The sequence below is a fragment of the Erinaceus europaeus genome, chromosome 3 (assembly GCF_950295315.1).
Source record: "Erinaceus europaeus chromosome 3, mEriEur2.1, whole genome shotgun sequence".
NCBI lineage: Eukaryota > Metazoa > Chordata > Mammalia > Eulipotyphla > Erinaceidae > Erinaceus > Erinaceus europaeus.
Genome location: NC_080164.1, coordinates 104,286,063 through 104,309,712, shown reverse-complemented (window position 1 = coordinate 104,309,712; position 23,650 = coordinate 104,286,063). Strand labels below are relative to the sequence as shown.

The 23,650-nt window shown below is 38.1% G+C and overlaps 1 protein-coding gene across 1 annotated transcript in view; it reads right to left on the bottom strand.

The window, feature by feature from the left end:
• The window catches only part of STPG2 (sperm tail PG-rich repeat containing 2), a 374,050-nt gene that overhangs the window by 280,745 nt on the left and 69,655 nt on the right, over window positions 1–23,650 (bottom strand). Inside the window, exons 8-9 of the mRNA XM_060187713.1 lie at window positions 20,469–20,622; window positions 8,383–8,540 (exon numbers count right to left, since the gene is read on the bottom strand). Coding sequence (XP_060043696.1) covers window positions 8,383–8,540; window positions 20,469–20,622 — 312 coding nt within the window. The remainder of the gene's footprint in view (window positions 1–8,382; window positions 8,541–20,468; window positions 20,623–23,650) is intronic.

The window sequence follows — 23,650 nt, the reverse complement described above, 5'->3', positions numbered from 1 at the left end:
ACTTTTACAATGAAAACTATAGGGTGTTGCTAGGAGAAATAGAAGATGACACAAAGAAAAAGAAGAACACCTCTTGCTCATGGATTGGAAGAATAAATATTATCAAAATGGCTACCCTTCCAAAAGCAATCTATGGAGTCAACACAATACTTATCAAAATCTCAGTGACAACCTTCAATAAATTAACACTTATCCAAAGAAATTATATGGAATCACAAACAACTGAAGACCTGAGAAATAGGGAGGATGGATTATCATACTTCCTGAGTTCAGATTATTATTGAAAAGAAATAATAAATAAAAGAGTGTGGTACAGGAACAAAAATGGCACTCAGACTAATAGAATAGAGAGTCAGAAATAAAGCAATACATATATGGACAGCTAAAACTATTCAATATGAAAAAGAAGGCCTCTTCAATAAATAGTGATGGGGAAACTAAACAGTCACATGTGTAAAATAAATTGAAACTACTACTTAACATCATATACTAAAATTAAATCAAAATGGATGAACAACCTTGATAATAGACCCAAAACATAAGAGAAACATTTCAGGACTTTAATATCAAAAATGTATTTGGAGAGACAACTGAATGGGCAAATGATACTAAAACAAGATCAAATAAATGGGACATCAAACTGAAAGGCTTCTACACATCAAAAGAAAATTCCACAAGAATTAAAATTTGACCCAGGAATTGGGGGAAGATATTTTCATAACACACATATGACAATAGATTGATATCAAACATCTATAAAGGTATACAGCTCAACAATAACAACAACAAAAACCCATTTGAAAGGCAGGCAAAATGAATATACACTTTTCTAGTGACTATACATAGACAGAGCACAGAATATGCTCCACTTAATTTATTGCTAGGGAGATGCAAATTAAAACCTCATTGAGTTGCCACCACATTCCCATGGGAATGGTCATCAGCAAAATAGGAAAAGAGAAGTGTTTGCAAGGATGTGAAAAAAACAAATTCTGTTACACTGTTAGTGGCATTGCAAACTGATGTAGTCCTTTTAGAAAATAGTATGGAGAATTCTTAAATTAAAAAAAAGGAAATGTTTTATTAAAAAAAAAAAAATAGGGAAGCTATCAGGGGAGGTGATGGGATACAGAGTTCTGGGGGTGGGAATTGTGTGGAGTTGTATCCCTCTTATCCTATGGTTTTGTCAGTGTTTTCTTTTTATAAATAAAAAAAATAAAAATATATAAATAAATAAAATACTGCTTTATCATAAAAAAATTTAGCCAAACTAATATTTAAAATATGATTTATATGTATACAAATATGTCAACAATAACATGAAATATAAATTAACATTATAATTAAACACAGGTACTATCTGAAATACTGTACAGAATAAAAGTTGGGGTCACAATGGAAAACCAACAAAGTCTGTGTATCCATCCTCTCAACATAATAGCAATACCTGAGAAAACACACAGAGAAAAAGAATTTGCAGGTTAAGGGTTAGAAAGATCAACCAAAATGCCAAGACATCAAAGAATTTCTCTCCCAAAGAGCAAAAGTCCCACCATGTGAAGCAAAACTGAAGTACACAAAAAGTACAGACATACAGAAATCAAAGAACATCTTCTGTTCATAAATCACAAGAATGAGTTTTGCTAAGATGTTCAACCTGACTAAAGTAATACATAGATCAATGCAATCCACATCAAAATCTTAATGGCTTTCTTCAAGATGACTAAGAAATCAGAAAATTTATGTAGAACCATGAAAATCATGATCAGTATAATAAATTTTGGAAAAAGAAAATGAAAGTACCAAACTGTACTTCAAAGGGTGGGGGAGATAGCATAATGATTATTCAAAGAGGCTCTTGTGCCAGAGGCTCCAAAGCCTCATATTTAATTTCCCCATAACACCACAAGCCAGAGCTAAGCAGTGCTCTATGTTAGCTATCAAACTCAATAAAAAATTTCCAAAGTCATGGGCCCCTAGGAACATATCTATAACAGAAATCCTAGCTTCCATTCACCATAAAACCCCTATTCACATCTGCTCAATTCATAGTTTATACTGCTTTATATTGTACCAATGTTCAGACACCAAGTTGCAGATGCTTAATATGATTCCATCCTGAGCTCCCTATGTAGACAACCTCATCAATGTGTCCTGGAACTTCACTTCTCCAGAGCCCTACCTCACTAGGGAAAGGCAGAAACAGACTAGAGGAATAGATCAACATATCAACATCCATGTTCAGCAGGGATTAAACACAGGAGCCAGAAATTCCAACTTCTGAACCCCATAAATAAACTTGGTTCCCAACAACTATGGATATTTAGTTTTTGTAAGGGATGTCAGGATTGCATTGCAGGAGAGAGGAGAGACCAGGAACTTGTGGCATCATGGTAATACAATTCTTTATTGATGCGGGAGCTCCAGAGTTGGTTGTGAGCACGGTGGGTTTAGGCCACGTGGAGCTAGCAAAATGGCTGCCTCCCAATATGCACACCAGGCCTTCTCCAGGTCTTCTCCATGTCAGGACGTGGAAGAGAAAGAGAGAGAAAGCGGAAACAGGAGTGACTTTTATAGGAGAATTCTGGAAGTGGCAAGTCAGTACAGAATTGGCTAGGAAAGGGGGAGGGGTGAGGCAAAAGGCATGCTGGGAAGGTGGAAGTGTCCTTAGCAACTGTTGCAATGGTTTTAACTGAATTAGCAATATCCTGAGGGGATAACATGGTGGGGATCTGTAAATAATACTTGCATAGAAATATAGTGGTTTGTGGGCCCTGCCAATGTTCAACCATATCTGCACAATTTCCCAACAAAGGAAGTTCAAACTATTAAATGGAGAAAGGAGAGTCTCTTCAACAAGTGGTGCTGGGAAACTTGGGTTGAAAGGTGCAGAAGAATGAAACTGAAATATTACATATCACCAGAAACAAAATAAAATCCAAGTGGATCAAGGACTTGGATGTCAGATCAGAAACTATCATATACTTAGAAGAAAATATTGGCTTTTCCGCTGAAATTATATAGACATCATCAGTGATACAAATCCAGCTGCAAGGACGACTAAAGCAATTATGAACTAATGAGACTACATCAAATTGGAAGGCTTATGCACAGCAAAAGAAACCATCACCCAAACAGAGACTCCTAAGAGAATGGGAGAAGATTTTTATATGCCATACATCAGAAAAGAAACTAATAACCAAAATATATCAAGAACTCATCAAACATAACAACAAAAAAATCAAATCATACAATTCAAAAGTGGGGAGAGAATATGAAGAGACTATTCACTAGAGAAGAGATACAAAAGGCCAACAGACATATAAAAAAAAAAAAGCTCCAAGTAAACAACCCAGGTGTTCAACAACAGATGGATGGCTGAGAAAGTTGTGGTCTATATACACAATAGATTACTAAGCTATTAAGAATAATGAACCCATATTCTCTGGCCCATTTTGGATGGAGCTAGATGAAATTATATTAAGTGAGATAAGCCAGAAAGAGAAAGATGGATATGGGATGATCTCACTCATAAACATAAGTTGAGAAAGAACAGAAAGGGAAATACAAAACAGATTTTGACTGAATCTGGAGTATTGCACCAAAGGAAAAATTCCATGGAGAGGAGAGGGTAGATTTTTAGCTTTATTGCAGGGGGTAAGGGTAAGGACACAGACCTTTCATGGAAGAAATGGTTTTAATATATACTCCTATTAATGTATACTCTTATATATCACTATTTCATTAACATGAGAGGAGAAAAATAGATTGTATGTCTTGAGCTTTTAAATGCATCAATTTCAGTTCTGAGTATATATTACTTTAAGTGCTTAAAGTTTAAAATTAGTAAACTGATAGAATTTTAACACTGGACTTAAATAGTTATTGCATTTCTAATAATAGCTTTCTAAAATATTAAATAACCTAAAAATATTAAATAACCTGTAATATTAGACCAGGGAGGCTAGAAGCAAATGGACTTGTCAGTGTATATAAGATACAGTTATTTCTAAATAGCATTGCATGATATAAATCATGGAAAGGTCTTATATGGTACAGTAAATCCTATTCATAGGATTTTCAAAATAAAACAAGTTTTAAAATTACTTGGATTTCAAATAAATTGGTTTCAAATAACATAGATGCTAAAATATTGAACAAAATAATAGCCAACCAGATACAGCAGTCTATTAAAAAGATTGTTCATTATGACCAAGTGTGGTTTATCCCAGGGATGCAAGGTTGGTTTAATATACGAAATCAATCAATGTGATTTACCACATCAATAAAAGCAAGACCAAAAACCACATGGTCATACACATAGATACAGAGAAAGCCTTTGACAAAATACAACATTCCTTTATGATCAAAACACTATAAAAATGGGAATAGATGGAAAATTCCTCAAGATAGTGGAGTCTATATATAGCAAACCTACAGCCAACATCATACTCAGTGGTGAATACTAGAAGCATTTCCCCTCAGATCAGGTACTAGACAGGTCTGCCCACTATCACCATTACATAGTGTTGGAAGTTCTTGCCACAGCAATGAGACAGGAGAAGGGAATTAAAGGGATACAGATTGGAAGAGAAGAAGTCAAACTCTCCCTATTTGCAGATGACATAATACTATACATAGAAAAACCTAAGGAATCCAGCAAGAATCCTTTGGAAATCATCAGGCAATACAGTAAGGTGTCAGGCTACAAAATGAACATTCAAAAGTCAGTGGCATTCCTCTATGCAAACACTAAGTTAGATGAATTTGTAATCCAGAAATCAATTCCTTTTACAACAGTAACAAAAAGAATAAAATATCTAGGAATAAACCTAACGAAAGAAATGAAAGACTTGTATTCTGAAAATTATGAGTCACTACTCAAGGAAATTGAAAAAGACACTAAGAAGTGGAAAGATATTCCGTGTTCATTTTTATGATGTTAATTCTTTCAAGAATTAACATCATAAAATGAACATACTACCCAGAGCCACATACAAATTTAATGCAATTCCCATCAAGATCCCAACCACATTTTTAGGAGAATAGAACAAATGCTATAAATGTTTATCTGGAAACAGAAAAGACCTAGACTTGCCAAAACAATCTTGAGAAGAAAGAACATACTCCCAGATCTCAAATTGTACATATGACCATTGTCATCAAAATTGCTTGGTACTGGAACATGAATAGACACACTGACCAGTGGAATAGAACAGAGAGTCTGGAAGTAGGTCTCCACACCTATGGACATCTAATCTTTGACAAAGGTACCCAGACTATTAAATGGGGAAAGCAGAGTCTCTTCAACAAATGATACTGGAAAAAATGGGTTGAAACATGCAGAAGAATGAAACTGAACCACTATATTTAACCAAATACAAAGGTAAATTCCAAGTGGATCCAAAACTTGGATGTTAGACCACAAACTATCAGATGCTTAGAGGAAAATATTGGCAAAACTCTTTTCCACATAAATTTTTAAGACATCTTCAATGAAACAAATCCAATTACAATGAAGAAAGACTAAGGCAGGAATAAACCTATGGGACTACATAAAATTAAAAAACTTCTGCACAGCAAAAGAAACTACTACCCAAACCAAGAGACCCCTCACAGAATGGGAGAATATCTTTACATGTCATACATCAGACAAGAGGCTAGTAACTAGCATATATAAAAAGCTTCCCAAACTCAACCACAGAAAACAAATGACCCCATCCAAAAATGGGGAGAGGACATGGACAAAATATTCACTACATAAGAGATCCAAAAGGCCAAGAAACACATGAAAAAATGCTCCAAGTCTTTGATTGACAGAGAAATGCAAATAAAGACAACAGTGAGATACCACTTCACTCCTGTGAGAATGTCATACATCAGAAAAGGTAACAGCAGCAAATGCTGGAGAGGTTGCGGGGTCAAAGGAACCCTCCTGCATTACTGGTGGGAATGTCAATTGGTCCAACTTCTGTGGAGTACAGTCTGGAGAACTCTTAGAAGGCTAGAAATGGACCTACCCTATGATCCTGCAATTATTCTCCTGGGGAATCCTAAGGAACCCAACACCCATCCAAAAAGATCTGTGTACACATATGTTCTTGGAAGCACAATTTGTAATAGCCAAAACCTGGAAGCAACCCAGGTGTCCAACAACAGATGAGTGGCTGAGCTAGTTGTGGTATATATATATTACTCAACTATTAAAAATGGTGACTTCACCGTTTTCAGCAAATCTTGGATAGAGCTTAAAAGAATCATGTTAAGTGAAATAAGTCAGAAACAGAAGGATGAATACGGGATGATCTCACTCTCAGGCAGAAGTTGAAAAACAATATCAGAAGAGAAAACACAAGTAGAACCCGAACTGGAGTTGGCATATTGCACCAAAATAAAGGACTCTGGGGTGGGTGGGAGGGAGAATACAGGTCCAAAAAGGATGAGAGAGGACCTAGTGGGCATTGTATTGTTATATGGAAAACTGGGAAATGTTATACATGTACAAACTATTGTATTTACTGTTGAATGTAAAACATTAATTCTCCAATAAAGAAATTTTTTAAAAAATAAAACAAAAAAAGGACAAAAGTAAAGCAAACAAAAAAACTATACTACAAAGTAACAGTAATAAAATCAGTGTAATATTGCAACTAAAATAAACACTGAAACTTATGGAATATTGGGCTATCAGAAAATTCATAAAATTTTTGCAGAGAAAAACAGTCATGACTTTTCTGACAACCCAACAGATTGGAGATGCTGGAAATGAATTCTCATGCAAATAGTGGGTAATATATGACGAAGGAGTCAAAATTATACAATTTTTTAATGAAAGGCACTTCCACAAATGGTATTAGGAAACCTGAAAAGTCCTATGTAGAAAAAAAAAAACTATAACATCACCTTACATCATTGACACCAAAACTAAATCCTTCTCGAGTAAAGAATGGGGCACCCAGTTGAGCACACATACCAGTTCTGAGGACCCAGTTCCAGCCTCCACTCTCCACCTGCAGGTTGATCCACCTGTCAATGCCTATGTCCACTGGAAAAGAAATTACAAAGGCAGATTTCCCACTTTCTGCATCCCATAAAAATCTTTGGTCCATACTCCCAGAGGCATAAAAACTAGAGACCTTTCCTAAGGAAGGGAGGGTATATGTAACTCTGGTGGTGGGAATTGCATAGAATTGTGCCCCCCTTATCCCAAATCACTACTAAATCACTAATAAAATTTGTAAAAATAATTTTAACAATATATTGGAAATAACTAGTGCTTGGTGAAAAGCCCTGTGGTAATGTTGGTGGTGATGTAGACTGGTGCAGTACCTAAGGGTTGTATAGAGAATCCTTCAACAAATGGAAATGGAAACACCCTGTAAGTCTGCAATACCATTCCTAGGTATACATCCAAAAGAACTTGGAAATACTAGTTCAAAGGAATCTAGAAAAGCCTGTGTTCATAGCTGCACTATTCACAATACTCAAGGAGTAAAAGCAACATAAAAATATCATTACCAGATGACCCAATAAAGAAATTATGGAATGTATATTCAGTGAGCTACTACAGTTATAAAAGATGACATTTTATTGTCTGGGACAAAAATAATTAGATATGTAGGTGATTATACCAGAAGAAATAAAGTGGTGAAAGACAGTTACTGCATGTGGAATATAGACGACTATATCAAATAAGTTTGCAAAAATATATAGTAACCAAACTGTCTCTGAGATTTTGTGAAAACTAGTAATTCAGAGTGAAAGGGATGAGTGGGACAGAAAAATTTAGTGGTGGGTATGGTGAGATACAAACACACTTATGTGAGTGTAAAAATATACCCCTGAGGGAGTCGGGCTGTAGCGCAGCGGGTTAAGCGCAGGCGGCGCAAAGCACAAGGACCGGCATAAGGATCTCGGTTCGAACCCCGGCTCCCCACCTGCAGGGGAGTCGCTTCACAGGCGGTGAAGCAGGTCTGCAGGTGTCTATCTTTCTCTCCTCTTCTCTGTCTTCCCCTCCTCTCTCTCCATTTCTCTCTGTCCTATCCAACAATGACGACAACAACAATAATAACTACAACAATAAAACAACAAGAGCAACAAAAGGGAATAAATAAAAGAAATGTATATATATATACCCCTGAAACTTTATAATTTTGTACAATCAATGTACACAAAATCACTAATAATAAAAATTACTAAAACCAGAAGAAATTATAAAACAACTGTGAACCAAATTAATTTTTCTTGTCATAAATTATGAGAATAGCTTCAATTATAATTTTATTAGTATTATACAAAGATATATGATTATATACATTTAAAAATAGCTCAGATGTATTTGTATTAGAAATAAGTAATATCAAGTTGGTATTCACATATTACCTGGTAATCACCAGGACCAGGTATAGTAGAATCTTTCTGATTCAAGAAGGAAGTTCGAGGAGCAGAAGTGCCAAATGCACATTTCTTTTTTTTCTTCAATCTGGCTTTCTTAAAGTTGTCAATTAAAGTACTGTGTACAATATTATAGGACCCAGGACCTGAAATTATGAAGAATGTTAAATATAAATATGACTTTAATTCTTTGAAAACTCAAGTTACTTTTTTTTTTTTCAGAAAAAATAGTAATCTGGAGTAGGGCACCAAAATAAAAATCTCTGGATGGAGGGTGACAGTAGATGTTCCGCTTTACTGGAGGGAGGGGGGTCACTGTCCTTTGATGGTGGGAATAGTGTTGATGTACACTCCTATTAACTTGTAGTCTCATAAATCACTATTTACTTAGTATGAGAGAGGGAAAATTGATTGAATGTCTCAAAACTTTTAATGGACAGACCATTGGCTGAGTATATGTTCCTTCAGTCTAAGCACTTAATACTTCAAATTGGTAATCAGACTGAATTCTAACAGTGGGCTCAAATTGTTAATACATCTCTAACAATGGCTTGTTCTTTGAAATGCTGTGCTTCCTAAAAGCTTAGACCAGGGAGAACAGAAACACAGAAGCAACCAGTGGTGTTACTTTATAAGATACAGATTATATACTCAAAACATAAATTATGGTGAGGTCATGTGTGAGACAGCAAATCATAACAATGGGATCTTCAAAGTTAACCCAGTTGTCAAACAATTTGGTTATAGGAATATCTATCACCCTATTTAACCCTAAGACAGCAGGAACCTACCACTTCCTCTATAAAGCCCATATTTCCCCCAGTCCTGGAATTTCTAGGGTGGGGCTCACTTTCTTGCATACCTCTCTCAATTTATACCAATTGATACTGCATCTGCGAATCCCAACCTAATCAATGCAATGAGAACCACCTCAGCATGCTTCAGACTATGTCCAGAGATGGCAGGTATGGAATGTCAACCCTTCAACCTTATTACTTGGGTGAGACCTTTCCTTTCTCATAGGGCTTCTTAATTCCATTTCAAGTGGTGCACTTCCTAACAAAGCCTTCAAACCTAGATATAGACCAGGTCACATGAGATAGGACATATGTTTACATGTATACATAAGTTAGGGCAAAATATACACCTGAAAGCAAAAGTGCACAGTAGTTTGCAGTGAGAAAATAAATGAAGCAAGTAGAAAGACCTAAAAGGACACCATAAAATTCCTAATTCCTACTTAGACTTAGATACTCTTCTCAACTACTTCTTATTACACTTCACTCAGTCACTCCAAAGTTCACATTATCAAAATAAGGATTACAAAAGCTGAATAAGGGCAAGAGACTGGCATACTTTAATGATGACTCTTTAGTCACTATCAGGTCAACCAATCAGCTGGGGCCCTAGTCAGGGAGTTCTGGGATTCTCACATAAACATGATGGTCCTAGACCTCGAATAAATCCCTCTCCTTATTAACTTTGATCATCTCCATCAGGAAAAACATAATGGACCCCTTTGTGGGTCCCCACAGGACCTTGCCCTCAATGTAGATCAACAATAGTAGAGAATGTTACATCCTCCAAAGAGAGGCTGGATAACATACTCCATCTACCACCCTAGGAAGATGGGACCTGATACTGGGACAGCCTGGAATGTTCCTGCTCATGACCATAGAATACAAGTTTAGACTGTATGTAGGGATGTAGATGTTACATAGGCTCCTATGCTGAATATGGGCCCCAGATCAAACCAGTGGGGTTTACAGTCAACAATATTTAGACACATTTTACCCATATTTGGGAGCTACTCTGTTCCCTGATACAGCTTTCTAGCCTTTTTCCAGCCATGACATCATCTCCCCAGATAATTTGGATCCACCTGTCAGGCTCTGGAAAAAACTAGTAAAGCCATAGGCTTCTTGGAATATACCTAAAATAGACCCACTAGCTTTTTCCACAGAGACCACAAATTTTCACCTGCGATATTCTTGGATTTAGGTTCAGGATTAGTCAACAATTTCCACCAAGCTTCTTTAAAAAGATAGAACAAAAGGTACAGTCATTTATCAGGAACCAGAAAACACCTAGAATCACCAAAACAATCTTGAGGAAAAGAAACAGAAATGAAGGCATCACACTCCCACATCTCAAACTATGTTATAGGGACATCATCATCGAAAAAGCCTGGTACTGGAACAAAAATAGGCACACAGAGCAGTGGAACAGAATTGAAAGCCCAGAACTAAACCCCCATACCTATGGACATATAACATTTGATAAGGGGGCCTAAAGTATTAAATGGAGGAAGGATGCTTTCTTCAATAAATAGTGTTGTGAAAAGTGAGTTGAAACATGCAAAAGAATGAAACTGAACCACCTTATCTCACTAGAAACAAAAATCAACCCCAAATGGATCAAGGACCTGGATGTTACACCAGAAACTATCAAATATTTAGAGGAAAACATTTGTGGAACACTTTCCCACCTAAACCTCAAGGACAGCATTGATGAAACAAACCCAACTGCAAGGAAGACTAAAACAAAATCAAATCAATGGGACTACATCAAATTGAAAAGCTTCTGCACAGCCAAAGAAACTATCACACAAACAAAGAGACCCCTCACAGAAAGGGAGAAGATCTTCACATGCCATACAACAGACAAGAGACTAATCACCAAAATATACAAAGAGCTCAGCAAACGTAGCACCAAAAAAGCAAATGACCCCATCCAAAAATGGGAAGAGGAAATGAACAGAACATTCATTACAGAAGAGATCCAAAAGGCTAACAAACACATGAAAAATTGCTCCAGGTCGCTGACTGTCAAGAGAAATGCAAATAAAGACGACATTGAGATACCACCTCACCCCTGTGAGAATGGCATACATCAAAAAAGACAGCAGCAACAAATGCTAGAGAGTCTATAGGGACAGAGGAACCCTTCTGCACTGCTGGTGGGAATGTAAATTGGTACAGCCTCTCTGGAGAGCAGTCTGGAGAACTCTCACAAGGCTAGATGTAGACCTTCCATATGACCCAGTAATCCCTCTCCTGGGGATATACCCGAAGGACTCCATAACACCCAACCAAAAAGTTATGTGTACACATACGTTTAGAGCAGCACAATTTGTAATAGCTAAAACCTAGAAGCAATCCAGGTGCCCAAGAACAGGTGAATGGCTGAGAAAGCTGTGGTATATATACACAATGGAATACTATGCAGCTATTAAGAACAATGAGCCCACCTTCTCTGACCCATCTTGGATGGAGCTAGAAGAAATTATGTTAAATGACCTAAGTCAGAAAGATAAAGACGCAATTGAATCTTTTTAATACATAGGCCCAGTCATTGATATGTTGACTCCCTCAAAAGCCTAGACCAGGAAGAAAAGAAGCAACCAGTGACACAGCTATATAAAAATAATGTCAAAGCACATAAATTATGGTGATGTTGATATTATACAGCAAAACCTAACAAAGGAATTTTTCAAAGTTAACCCAATTACCAAAAATGTGATTATAACTATAACTAATGTCTTCTTGAACCCTAAGGCAGCAGGAACCTCCCACTTCCTCAGTAGAGCCTATATTTCCCCCAGTCCTGGAACCTTAGGGTGGGGTGCACTTTCCTGCATGCTTCTCTCAATTCATACCAAATAATATTGCATCCACCGATCCCAACCTAATCAATGCAACGAGTATCATCTCAGCATGCTTCCCTTCAGACTCTGTCCAGAGACTTCAAGTGTGGAATGACAACCCTTCAGCTTCATTACTTGGGTGATACCTTTCCTTTCATAGTATTCTCTAATTCCATTCCAGAAGGTTCACTTCCTAACAAAGTCCCAAAACCTAGATATAGACCAGGTCCCGTGAGATAGAGCATATGTTCACACGTATCCATAAACTAGGGCAAAATATATACCTGAAAGCAAAAGTACACACTAGTCTGCAGTGAATAGCCCCAAACACTTCATCTGCACTATTTTAGCCTTTAGGTTCATGACTGTTCAACAATTTGTTTGGCGTTGTATGTTTACTCTTTTCAGCCATCAGGTTCTAGATGCTAGCATGATGACGACCAGTCTTCCCTGGATAGACAACCCCACCAATCTGTCCTGGAGCTCCACTTCCCCAGAGCTTCCAACCTAGTAGGGAAAGAGAGAGGCAAGCTAGGAGTATTGATCAACCAGTCAATGCCCATGTTCAGTGGAGAAGCAATTACAGAAGCCAGACCTGCCACCTTCTGCATCCCACAATGACCTTGCGTCCACACTCCCAGAGGGATAAAGAATTGGAAAGCTATCAGGGGAGAGATGGGATACAGAGATCTGTTGGTGGGAATTGTGTGGAGTTGTACCCCTCTTATCCTACAGTTTTGTTAATGTCTTCTTTTTAAAATAAATAAATAAATGAAAGACAGATAGATGACAGATAATAGAAACAGGCTGGAGATACAGATCACCCTATCAATGCCCATGTCTAATTGAGAAGCAATTACAGAAGCCAGACCTTCTTCTATTCCCTATAAAGAACGTTGGTCCATATTCTCAGAGGAATAACTAATAGGGAAACTTCCAATGGAGGGGATGGGATACACAACCTTGGTGACGGGAATTGTACCCCACTTAATCCACAGTCTTCTCAGTCATTACTAAATCAATAGTAAAAGAAGACATAAATGTAGTTATATAAATGACCCTCAAAAACATGCTAAGTGAAACAATACAAATAGAATATTCTAAACATATATGATTCAATTTATGTAAAATTACAGAAAATGCTATCATATAAATCATAGCCCAGAAACAGCTGCTTTGGGTCAGAACTAGGGATGGATATTAACTGTAAAGAGGCATAAGAGCTCTTTTAGTTTAGTGGAGACATTTTTTGCTTGTTTTCTTGTGGAATTAATATAAGTATAGTTTTACAGATACATCAGTAATAACACATCCAATTAACAAATTCCATGTCATTACACTTCTTCTCCCCAATGTCATCAGAACATTTTAAAAATGACTAACATGACTCAAAACTTGTTTTTAATGGAGAATATATATATATATATATATATATATAATTATATATATATATATGCCAAAATTTATCAAACCATACACTTGGGTTATTTTTATTCCATAAACTATACTTCAATAAAGTAGAAAGAAGAAAAGCAAACAGGTAGAGGGAAGACAGGAAAATTTCTAGATGCTAACAGAATTAAGAAGTTTATATGGGGAATTTTTTACTTGTAAAATTAATTAATATGAATAAAACAAACTTTTTGCTACCGGGGTTATCACTAGATTTTGGTTATCCAGTGTTTTGTTTTCTTTTGTTTTGTTTGTTTTGTTTGGTGCAGGTTACAGAAAGGGAGACAGACATGGAAGGCTACCTTTTGTGTTGCTTTATATCTTACCACCTTTCAGCTACCAAGTTGCAGATGCTGCTATGACTCCACCCTGACTTCCCTAGGCAGATGACCTCACCAAAGGTATCCTGGAACTCTCCAGAGCACTACACCACCAGGGAAAGATAGAATCAGGCTTAGGGAATGGATCAACTTGTCAATGCCCATGTCCAAATGAAAAGCAGTTACTGAAGCTAGAGCTCCCTCCATCTACATCCCAAAAAGAAAACTGGTCCATATTCTCAGAGAAGGAAATGTTAGAGAAAATTGACCAGAGGGCTCTTAACACCAGTTCCAGTGGGACCCAAAACTTTTGTTACCAGAAAACATTGTTTTTGCCCCAAGAAGAGAATTTGGAAAAAGGAAGCACAACTGGAAGTTGTGATAGGTGTAACTGTGGCTTAGGAAGAAATTGAGTGCATCATAAGTGAATAAAAATGGGTATCAGGCCCTCCATGGGGTCAGCCATATTTGTACAAATAGCACATATGCATGCCTTTTCATTTTCCTGATATTAAGTTCAAAATATTTGAAAACAAAAATACATGAGAAATGTTTAGATAAGGTAAAGGGGAAAAGCCTTTAAAAATGGAATAAAATTATTCAGAAGTATTATTCACAGTTTTATATATCTTAATGTTATTTATAGTTTGTTACAGTATTATAAAATTACAAGGTATAGTTCCACACCCACCACCAAAGTTCTTTCAGAGCAGGCTTGGTGATAGTTGAGTCCTTCAACTGTTTCTTGTCTGAAAAGGTTTTTATGTCTCCATCTAGTTAGAATGACAGTCTAGAAGGATACAGTAGTCTTGGTCGAAAGCCTTTCTCATTGGGCACTCGATAGATATCTTGCCATTCTCTTCTGGCCTTTAGTGTTTGTGTGGAGAAATCTTTTGCTAGTCTTAAGGGTTTTCCTTTGTTGGTAACTCTGTTTTTGTCTTGCAGCATTCAAGATCCTTTCCCTATCCTTATTTTTTTCATTCTAAATATGATGTGTCTTGGTAACTTCAAGTCTGGGTTAATTCTGCTTGGGACCCTTTGAGCTTCTGTAACCTTTGTCTTTTATCTTGTCTAGAGCAAGGGGGTTCTCAGCTATTATGTCCTGTAGAATGCTTTCTTCCCCTCCCTCCCTTTCTTCCTCTGGTAGGTCAATAATGCATATATTATTTCTTTAGAAGTCATCCCATAGGTTTCTGTTGTTGTTTTTAATATCTCTTTATAACTTTTTTTTTTTCCTCCAGGGTTATTGCTGGGCTTGGTGCCTGCACCATGAATCCACCACTCCTGAAGGCCATTTTTTCCCCCTTTTGTTGCCCTTGTTGTAGCTTCGTTGTGGCTATTATTATTATTGCCCTTGTTGACGCAATTCGTTGTTGGATAGGATAGAGAGAAATGGAGAGAGGAGGGGAAGACAGAGAAGGGGAGAGAAAGATAGACACCTGCAGACCTGCTTCACCGCCCGTGAAGCGACTCCCTTGCAGGTGGGGAGCCAGGGGCTCAAACCGGGATCCTTACGCTGGTCCCTGCGCTTTGCGCCACATGCGCTTAACCCACTGCGCCACCGCCCGACCCCCTCTTTATCACTTTTTAAGATCTCTTACTTCTTTCTTAGTTTTCTGTAATTCATCCTCAGTCTTGCTAATTCTGTTTTTTGCCTCATTTATTCCATTCTCTCTCCCCTCTGTTGTTTTCTGTAGCTCAGCTATTTTGTTACCTTGCTCAGATACTGTACTAGCTTGTTCAGCGAGTTGTGCTCTTAGCTCAGCTACTTCAACTTTCAGCTCTCTAGTTACCTTGAGATAGTTAGTTTCTTCTTTCAGAGTCTCAATTGTTTTTTTTTTTTCCCCTCGTTTCTGATACTTTACTCTTTCCTCACCCCTTGCACTTATCCATGACTTGGTTGGTTCCAAAGTAATACAAGTCTTGTTGTCTTCTTAGATGATCTTCTTTGTTCCAACACTATATTTTTAAGAGTGAGTTTTTATGGAATGTGAGTTATTTCTCAAATTTAAAAAATAAATGTCTCTTCTATTTCAGAAACTGCTGCTACCTGTAGCCCAATAGTACCTCTGTGCAATGCTCAGAGGCTGTCACCAGTCCCCCCTTTAATATATTAAAGGTTATTTTAACTCAGTATCATGTCATATCTAGTTTCAGTGACCACATTATATATGTCCATCCATCAAGATATTAAGAAAGTTACTGAATAAAATAACATAATAGAAACTGATAGTTGTACAATAAATTCCATTGTGGGTCCCCATAGGACCTTTCCCTCAACTTGGATCTACAGTGGTAGAGAATGTTCCATCCTCCAAAGGGAGACTGGACAACATACTCTATCTTCCACCTGAGGAAGATGGTTCCTGAAACTGGAGGAGCTTGAAACATTCCTACTTATGACCACAGAATGTGAGCTCAGATCAATAGGGTTGCAGAGGTCACATAGGCTCCTACACTGAATATGGGCCCCAGATCAGATCAAATCAATGGGGTTTACAGTCAACAATATTTATATACCTTTCCCATATATGGAAGCTACTCTCTTCCCTGATCCAGCTTTCTCTTCCTTTTCCAGCCATGACATCATCTGCTAAGACAATAACTTGGATCCATCTGCATATCAGATGTCAGGCTCAGGGAAAAAAAAAAAACTAGTACAGTCATAGGCTTTTTGGAATATAACTAAAATAGGCCAACTAAATATCTACAAAACAGAGACCCCCCCAACTCTTCATCTACACTATTCCAGCCTTTAGGTTCATGATTAGTCAACAATTTGTTTGGCTCTATAGGTTAACTCTTTTTTCAGCCACCAGGTTCCAGATGCTGCCATGATGCCAACCAGACTTCCCTGGGCAGGTGACCCTACTAATGTGTCCTGGAGCCCTACTGCCCCAGAACCCCACCCCACTAGGGAAAGAGAGAGACAGACTGGGAGCATTGATCGACCTGTCAACTCCTATGGTCACCAGGGAAGTAATTACAAAAGCCTGACCCTCCACCTTCTGCACCCCATAATGACCCTGGGTCCTTACTCCCAGAGGGATAAAGAATAGGAAATTTATCAGGGGACAGGACAGCATATGGATTTCTGGTGGTGGGAATTGTGTGGAGTTATACCCTTGTTATCCTATAGTTTTTGTCAGTGTTTCTTTTTATAAGTAAAATTTTTAAAAATGATTAAATTAAATTCTTAATAAAAATTATATTTTGATATCTTGCTTAGCAAATAGTCAATGTCCTTAAAATGTATTAACTGAATATGTATTTCTTTTTTTAAATATTTTATTTATTTATTCCCTTGTATTGCCCTTGTCGTTTTATTGTTGTAGTTGTCATTGTTGGATAGTACAGAGCGAAATGGAGAGAGGAGGGGAAGACAGAGAGGGGGAGAGAAAGACAGACACCTGCAGACCTGCTTCACTGCTTGTGAAGCAACACCCCTGCAGGTGGGGAGTCGGGAGTTCAAACTGGGATCCTTATGCTGGTCCTTGTGCTTTGTGTCACATGTGCTTATCCCGCTGTGCTGCAGCCCGAGTCCCTGAATATGTATTTCTCTAGTAGGAGTTCAATGTGTCAATTTTGTGAACACATTGAATTCTGACTTTAGGCTTAAATTGTTTAAGCAGTTCTAAATATGAGGTTTTATTCTTTTTGTGGTTGTTTTGTGGTAAGTTACCTACAATGTTAGACCAGATCAGAATCATTTTATCCTGTCAGTATCTAAGATACAGTTATTAGTAGATAGCATTAAATAACAAATCATGGTGAAGTCAAATGTAGTATGATAAGTACCAACCATGGCAATTTTGAAGAAAATTCAAGCTCCAAACTAACTTGATTAGAATAATAATTACCTACTGCCTTTTTAAACCCTAAAACTACAAGGAAGTTTTCCCATTCTCTTTAAAATTTTTATTTCTTCCAGTTCTGGAACCTCTGAGACTTTCTAATATTTCTTGATGCCTCCCTTCTCAATCCCTTACCCTGTTATATTGCCTCTGATGACTTCAACTAAATCAATGCAACCAGTGCCACTATGCCACATTATGCTGCCACTGCCTTTTTGCTTCAGATTGTATCTAAGTATGTAAAGCCTGAGGTGCTAACCTTCCAGCTTCAATAATCCGGTGAGAAGTTTCCTAACACATAGAACTACCTATTTCCACTTCAGACGGCACATGCTAACAAAGTTATAGATGCTAGATATAGGCTAGCTCCTAGGGGACTGAGTATATGTATACAGGTATCCGTAAGTTGGGGGCAACTATATGCCTCACAGTAAAAGTGCCTAATATTCCTCTGTGGTTAGATTTAGACCTGTTAAGCTTGGCAAGCAAGCAGAAAGGCCTAAAGAAGGCACCATAAATTGTCTATTCAAATATTTATTACTTGGGCTTAGACACCCTCCTCTCCTACCTCAGACTTCACTTCCCTCAACTACTCTATGTACTCAATTAACTACACAAAATAAAGTAAGATAAACCTCTTAATATCTTCTGACAATGTCAGCATTATTGTTACCCATTGATAATCTTTGAAAGAAAGAGTGTATAAAATTGAACAAGAAATATACCGGCCATATATATATATGTGTGTGTGTGTTATTTATCCTTTGAACAATTATTGCCCCTATGACAAACTTTATTAGAATCATCAAAGAAGTAAATGCAGTAAAACTTGAGATTAACTTAGGCTCCATTGAAGTCCTAGATGTGTTTCCTCCCTAACTTAAGGCAAGACCCCATAAACCTAACAACAGTTTGGATACAATAAATGACACTCAACATGTTTGGGGGCTACTCTTTGCCCTTATCCACTTTTCTAGCTCTATTCTCAACTCTGACACCAACTTCTCAGACATGTTTCTAGTCCACCTCCACATTACTTATCAAGCTCAACTAAAAATCACTTAAGTCAATGAGGGCCTAGGAACCTACCAAAAATAGGCTTCGCAAAGACTTTCCACTCCTATGTCCTTATTCTCATTTGCTCTATTCCTAGTTTATGGTTCCGGTTTATTAAACATTTTATCTTGCTTTATATCTTACTGCCTCTCAGATGCCAAGTAATAGATTCTACTATGATTCCATGCTCACTTCCCTAGAAAGATGACCTCACTAATGTATTCTATAACCACACCTCTCCAGAGCCCGCTCAGGGAAAGATACAAACAGGCTGGGGGTATGCACTGACCTACCAATATCCATGTCCAGCAGAGAAGCATTTACAGAAGTCATAACTCCCACCTTCTGCACCCTGAAAAGGACTTTGGTCCATACTCCCAGAGGGGGAGAAATTAGGAAAAGATCATTAGAGGGCTCTGAACTCCAATTCCATCAGGACCCTGAATCATAGAGAAGATGTAAAAAAGGAAGGATACTTGGAAGTAGTAAAAGGCATAGGTGTAACTTAGAAAAGAAGAGAAAGGGGGCCAGGTGGTAGTGCTCTGGGTGTACAAGGGGGAACAGAGAAGTACACCTGCAGGTGTCTATCTTTCTCTGTCTCTCTCCTTGTCCCACTCCCCTCTCAATTTCACTCTGTTCTATCAAATAAAATAAATAAAGTTTTAAAATAAAAGAAAGGAATAAAAGGCAAGACCATAAAAAATGGGCAAGTGTGTGTGTGTATATATGAGTGTGTGTGTGTGTGTGTGTGTGTGTGTGTGTGTGTATGTGTGTGTGTGTGTGTGTGTGTGTGTGTGTGTCTGAGTGTATGTGTAATAATCAACCCATATCTGTTACCTTGGAAGAATTACTACAGTTTCCAGTGAGGGGAATAGGGACACGGAATTCTAATGGTGGGAAATGTAGGGAATTATACCCTTGTTGTCTTACATATTTGTAAATCAATGTCAAATCAAACAAAAAGAACTTTGTACTTTTTATAAGCTTCAAATAAATTCTAGTAATGACTATATTACTTCTTGATAAATCTGCTAATACCATATCCAATAAATATCAACATTAAACAAATAAAAAATTTTGACTTAAAAATGGCAATATCTTTAAAAAATGGCAATATCTTAATAATTTAAAATGACTTTAAAATATGGCCACTGCACATCTGGTTGAGTGTATGCAATGCCATGCACAAGTACCTGAGTTCAAGTCCCCAAGGTCCCCACATACAGGGAGAAGCTTCACAATCAAGAAAAGCAGTATTGGAAGTGTCTCTCTCTCTCTTCCCTACTCTCATCCCATCCCCTCCCCCTCTTGATTTTTCTATGTCCTTTCCAAAAAAATAAAATTTTAAATATTTTAAAATAGCTTAAAACAATAGCAATAAATAATAACACAAATTGTTCTCTGAAACATCTACCTTGCTAATAAAATTAAGTTTGGTACTTAGACAATGGCTCAGTCATATATCACATGCCTTCCACCCTGGCTCTGATATGTGCGACCAAATGGGGGAACCATGGACAGCTTCAAGGGTGAGAATGGCCAGGATGGTTAAGTGACACTTTGGTGTATTTTCTTCCTCCTCTCACTCTGTCTCTAAAAACATAGAATAAAAAAAAATAACATATAGGGAGGCAACTCAGTAGTACCACACAAGTGTGAGAGCCCAGATTTGTCCTCAACACTGTAGGAAAGAGATATCATGTTATATAAAGCTAAGGAGTACAGACATATGGGACGACTTCTAACCTGGCATTTCCTTCTCCCTGGAGTTCTGTGTGAATCTAGAAGCACTTCGACCAAATGGAGTATTTTTTGATCCTGAAGTTTTCTTCAAGCATAAAGCAGATTGAGAATCATATGTTCCAGGAGCTGGGACAATGGATTTCACAGGTACAAATCTCTAGGAAAGAATATGAAAATATGTCAATGAGAGGCTATATTATATTTTCATGGTTTTGTCAGTTAAAATTGTTCTATTATAGTAATATCACATCTGGAGTTTAAATATTTTTTTGGACTTTAAATAAATTTAATGGTATTTTAAATATCTAGATGTTTAATGCCTAGGGCTGTGGTGTCTCTCCATCTATTTCATCTCTCCTCCTCTCTTATTTTTATCCTTCCTCTTGCTCTTCTTCCTCCTTTCTCTGCTCTCTTCTTGAATGAAAAAGTGGTCTGAAAGTGGTGAAACTGCATATGACCAAGATTCCACTTTTGCAAATAGGAAAAAAAAAAAAACATAAAAGTCTTCTGCCATGCTAGCTTCACTGGCAGGAGACAGATGACCAGAGATTCATGGCTGAGCTGGGAATGCAGTTCAATCTTTATTGACGAGTGGGGATGCAGTTCAACAATCTAATCTCTTCTAATTTAATCTCTCTTCATTAGAAAGCCCTGTCTTTTATGTCTCCTGAGGCGGAAGTGTCAGGAAGAGGAAGTACGTAGGATAGGGGTGGGGAGAAGGAAAATAGCATGCAAACCAATGGGGAATAAACCAATGAAAATAATGATTATGTAAATAGACCACAGCCTCAAGCAATGCAACAGAAGGGGTCTTAGAAGCAGAATTTAGAAGCATACCAACATTTCCCCCTTTCTTTTTAACTAATGGCCATAGTATCAGGAGTGTGGGGTGAACAGAAATCTATATCATACAGGCATTTTCAAAAGAACTGGAAGAAGACATGGAGGAACAAGTAAGAGAGCAGCAAGAACCAGTGTGATGCCAAGGGGAGGCCTGAGGGGGGCATTTCCTGCCTCAAAGGGCAAGGCCTAGCAGGCGAAAGGGCGTTTCCTATCTCTGTGGGTATCTCTTGCCTCTGGGGTTGCTTCATGCCTCAGAGGGTGTTTCCTACCTCTGTGGGCATCTCTTGCCTCTGGGGGCGTTTTATGCCTCAAAGGGCGTTTCCTGCCTCTGTGGGCAGGACCTAGTAAGGAGGGGGGGATTTCCTGTCTCTGGGCACAGAGCCTGCAGGTAAGGGGGCATGGCCTATAGAGTCCCCAAGGCTGCTGGCTGCAAAGTCCATGGACTGCTGCGGTCAGTCTTTGAGAAACCCAGCAGTGTAAAGGGAAACTGCTGTAAAGTGTCCAAGAGGTATACCAGTAAGACCAATAGAAGTGTCAGTTCAAAGCAGATGACCATGGAAGAAGTGCCAGGGGATGAAACGCTGCACGTCGTCTCGATGGGGAAGGTCAGCCATTGGAATTCCACTTTTCTGTAGAGAGTGAGCTTTGGAGTCTGTGAATCTGTTTCTTCAGGTCGTGCCAGGTCACATCATTGGTTTCGGGGGGGGAGGGCTGCTGTAGTCGTGCCATCTTGTTGGCGATGTCAGAGAACAGGAGTCCAAATGGATTTCTGGGGGTTCCATTTGAGCAGATGCTTTTTCATGTGAAGACAACAGTTGTAATTCACTTACTTGTGAAACAAAACTTTTTAAGGTTGTTTAAACAGCATAAGCTCAATAGAAGAACCATGGTTAGAAGCCTCAGACATGAGAATTATTAGCATAACCATTGTGCTATCTACCCTGCCCATATTCATACAGTTTTCAGGATTAAACATTTCACATTTATGCCAAGATGTAAAAAAAAATCAAAGGAGAAAAAAAACAATTTTTGGATTGTTTCTGGATGTCTCTAGAAATCATGGCTGCATCCAGCATTTTTTTTAAGTCAATGTCATTCAAATCACTCTCTTACAAAACGCACCTGAAAGCAGACAGCAAACTTAAGATATTCAGAGAGAACAATGAGTGGGGAATTGAGAGAAAAGCAGTAGGCAGTTTTTGCTTCTTTCACCTTGAACCAGATTATCCAGATATCACCATGTAGTATCATGAGTCCCTGAAGTGTGTCCTAGTCCAGAAAGCTCCTCGAAATTCCATTTAGGGTGCTTCTGATGGTTCCTGCGAGTTTGCTGCAGGCACCCATTTTTAAAAACATCTTTCCATCGAAGAAAGAATTGAATCAGGAGGGTAGAACTAACCACGTTTCTCCATTCTTGGGGACTGCCAGGGTACTGGAGAATGCTCTTCAAGTTAGAGTAGTCCTTCTCCATGGGAAACTTGGAAGAGGAAGTCCAGAAAGTCCCAGGGGAAATCGCCATGTATCTTCCAAGCTCTATGATCATGGTCATAAGGAATTAAAGTGTAGCCCAGAGCAAAATGTAGTCCTTCTCCTCGGGAGACATGGGAGAGGGGGTCCAGAAAGTCCCACGAGAAATCTCCGCACATCTCCTAAGCTCTACAATCATGGTCATAAGGAACCAAAGTTCCCGGGTAGGGAACCAAAGTGTATCCCAGAGCAAAATGTTCCAGAGACAGAGAAACTGACTCATGAAGAAACAGTAGAGGCTTTGGGAAACCTCTTCAAAAGTCGAAAAGCAGCCCATAGTGGATAGGTAGCCAATCAGCTTTATTTATCTGGGGGATGGGTGGGTTAGGTCCCATATTAGTTGGGCGCCATTTGCTGTGCTAACTTCACAGGCAGGAGAGAGACGACCAGGGACTCATGGCTGAGCTGGGAACGCAGTTCAATCTTTATTGACGAGTGGGGATGCAGTTCAATAATCTAATCTCTTCTAATTTAATCTCTCTTCATTAGAAAGCCCTGTCTTTTATGTCTCCTAAGGCGGAAGTGTCAGGAAGAGGAAGTATGTAGGATAGGGGTGGGAAGAAGGAAAATAGCATGCGAACCAGTGGGGATTAAACCAATGGAAAAAATGATTATGTAAACAGACCACAGCCTCAAAAAATGCAACAGAAGGGGTCTTAGAAGCAGAATTTAGAAGCATACCAACAGTCTTCAAAGGAAGGTAATGTCTTAAAAACACATAACATAGTTTCTTCTATGCAATAAAATTATGCAAATTGACAAAATTCCTGAACATATATTTAATTGATCCAACAATATCAACACAGTAATATTTT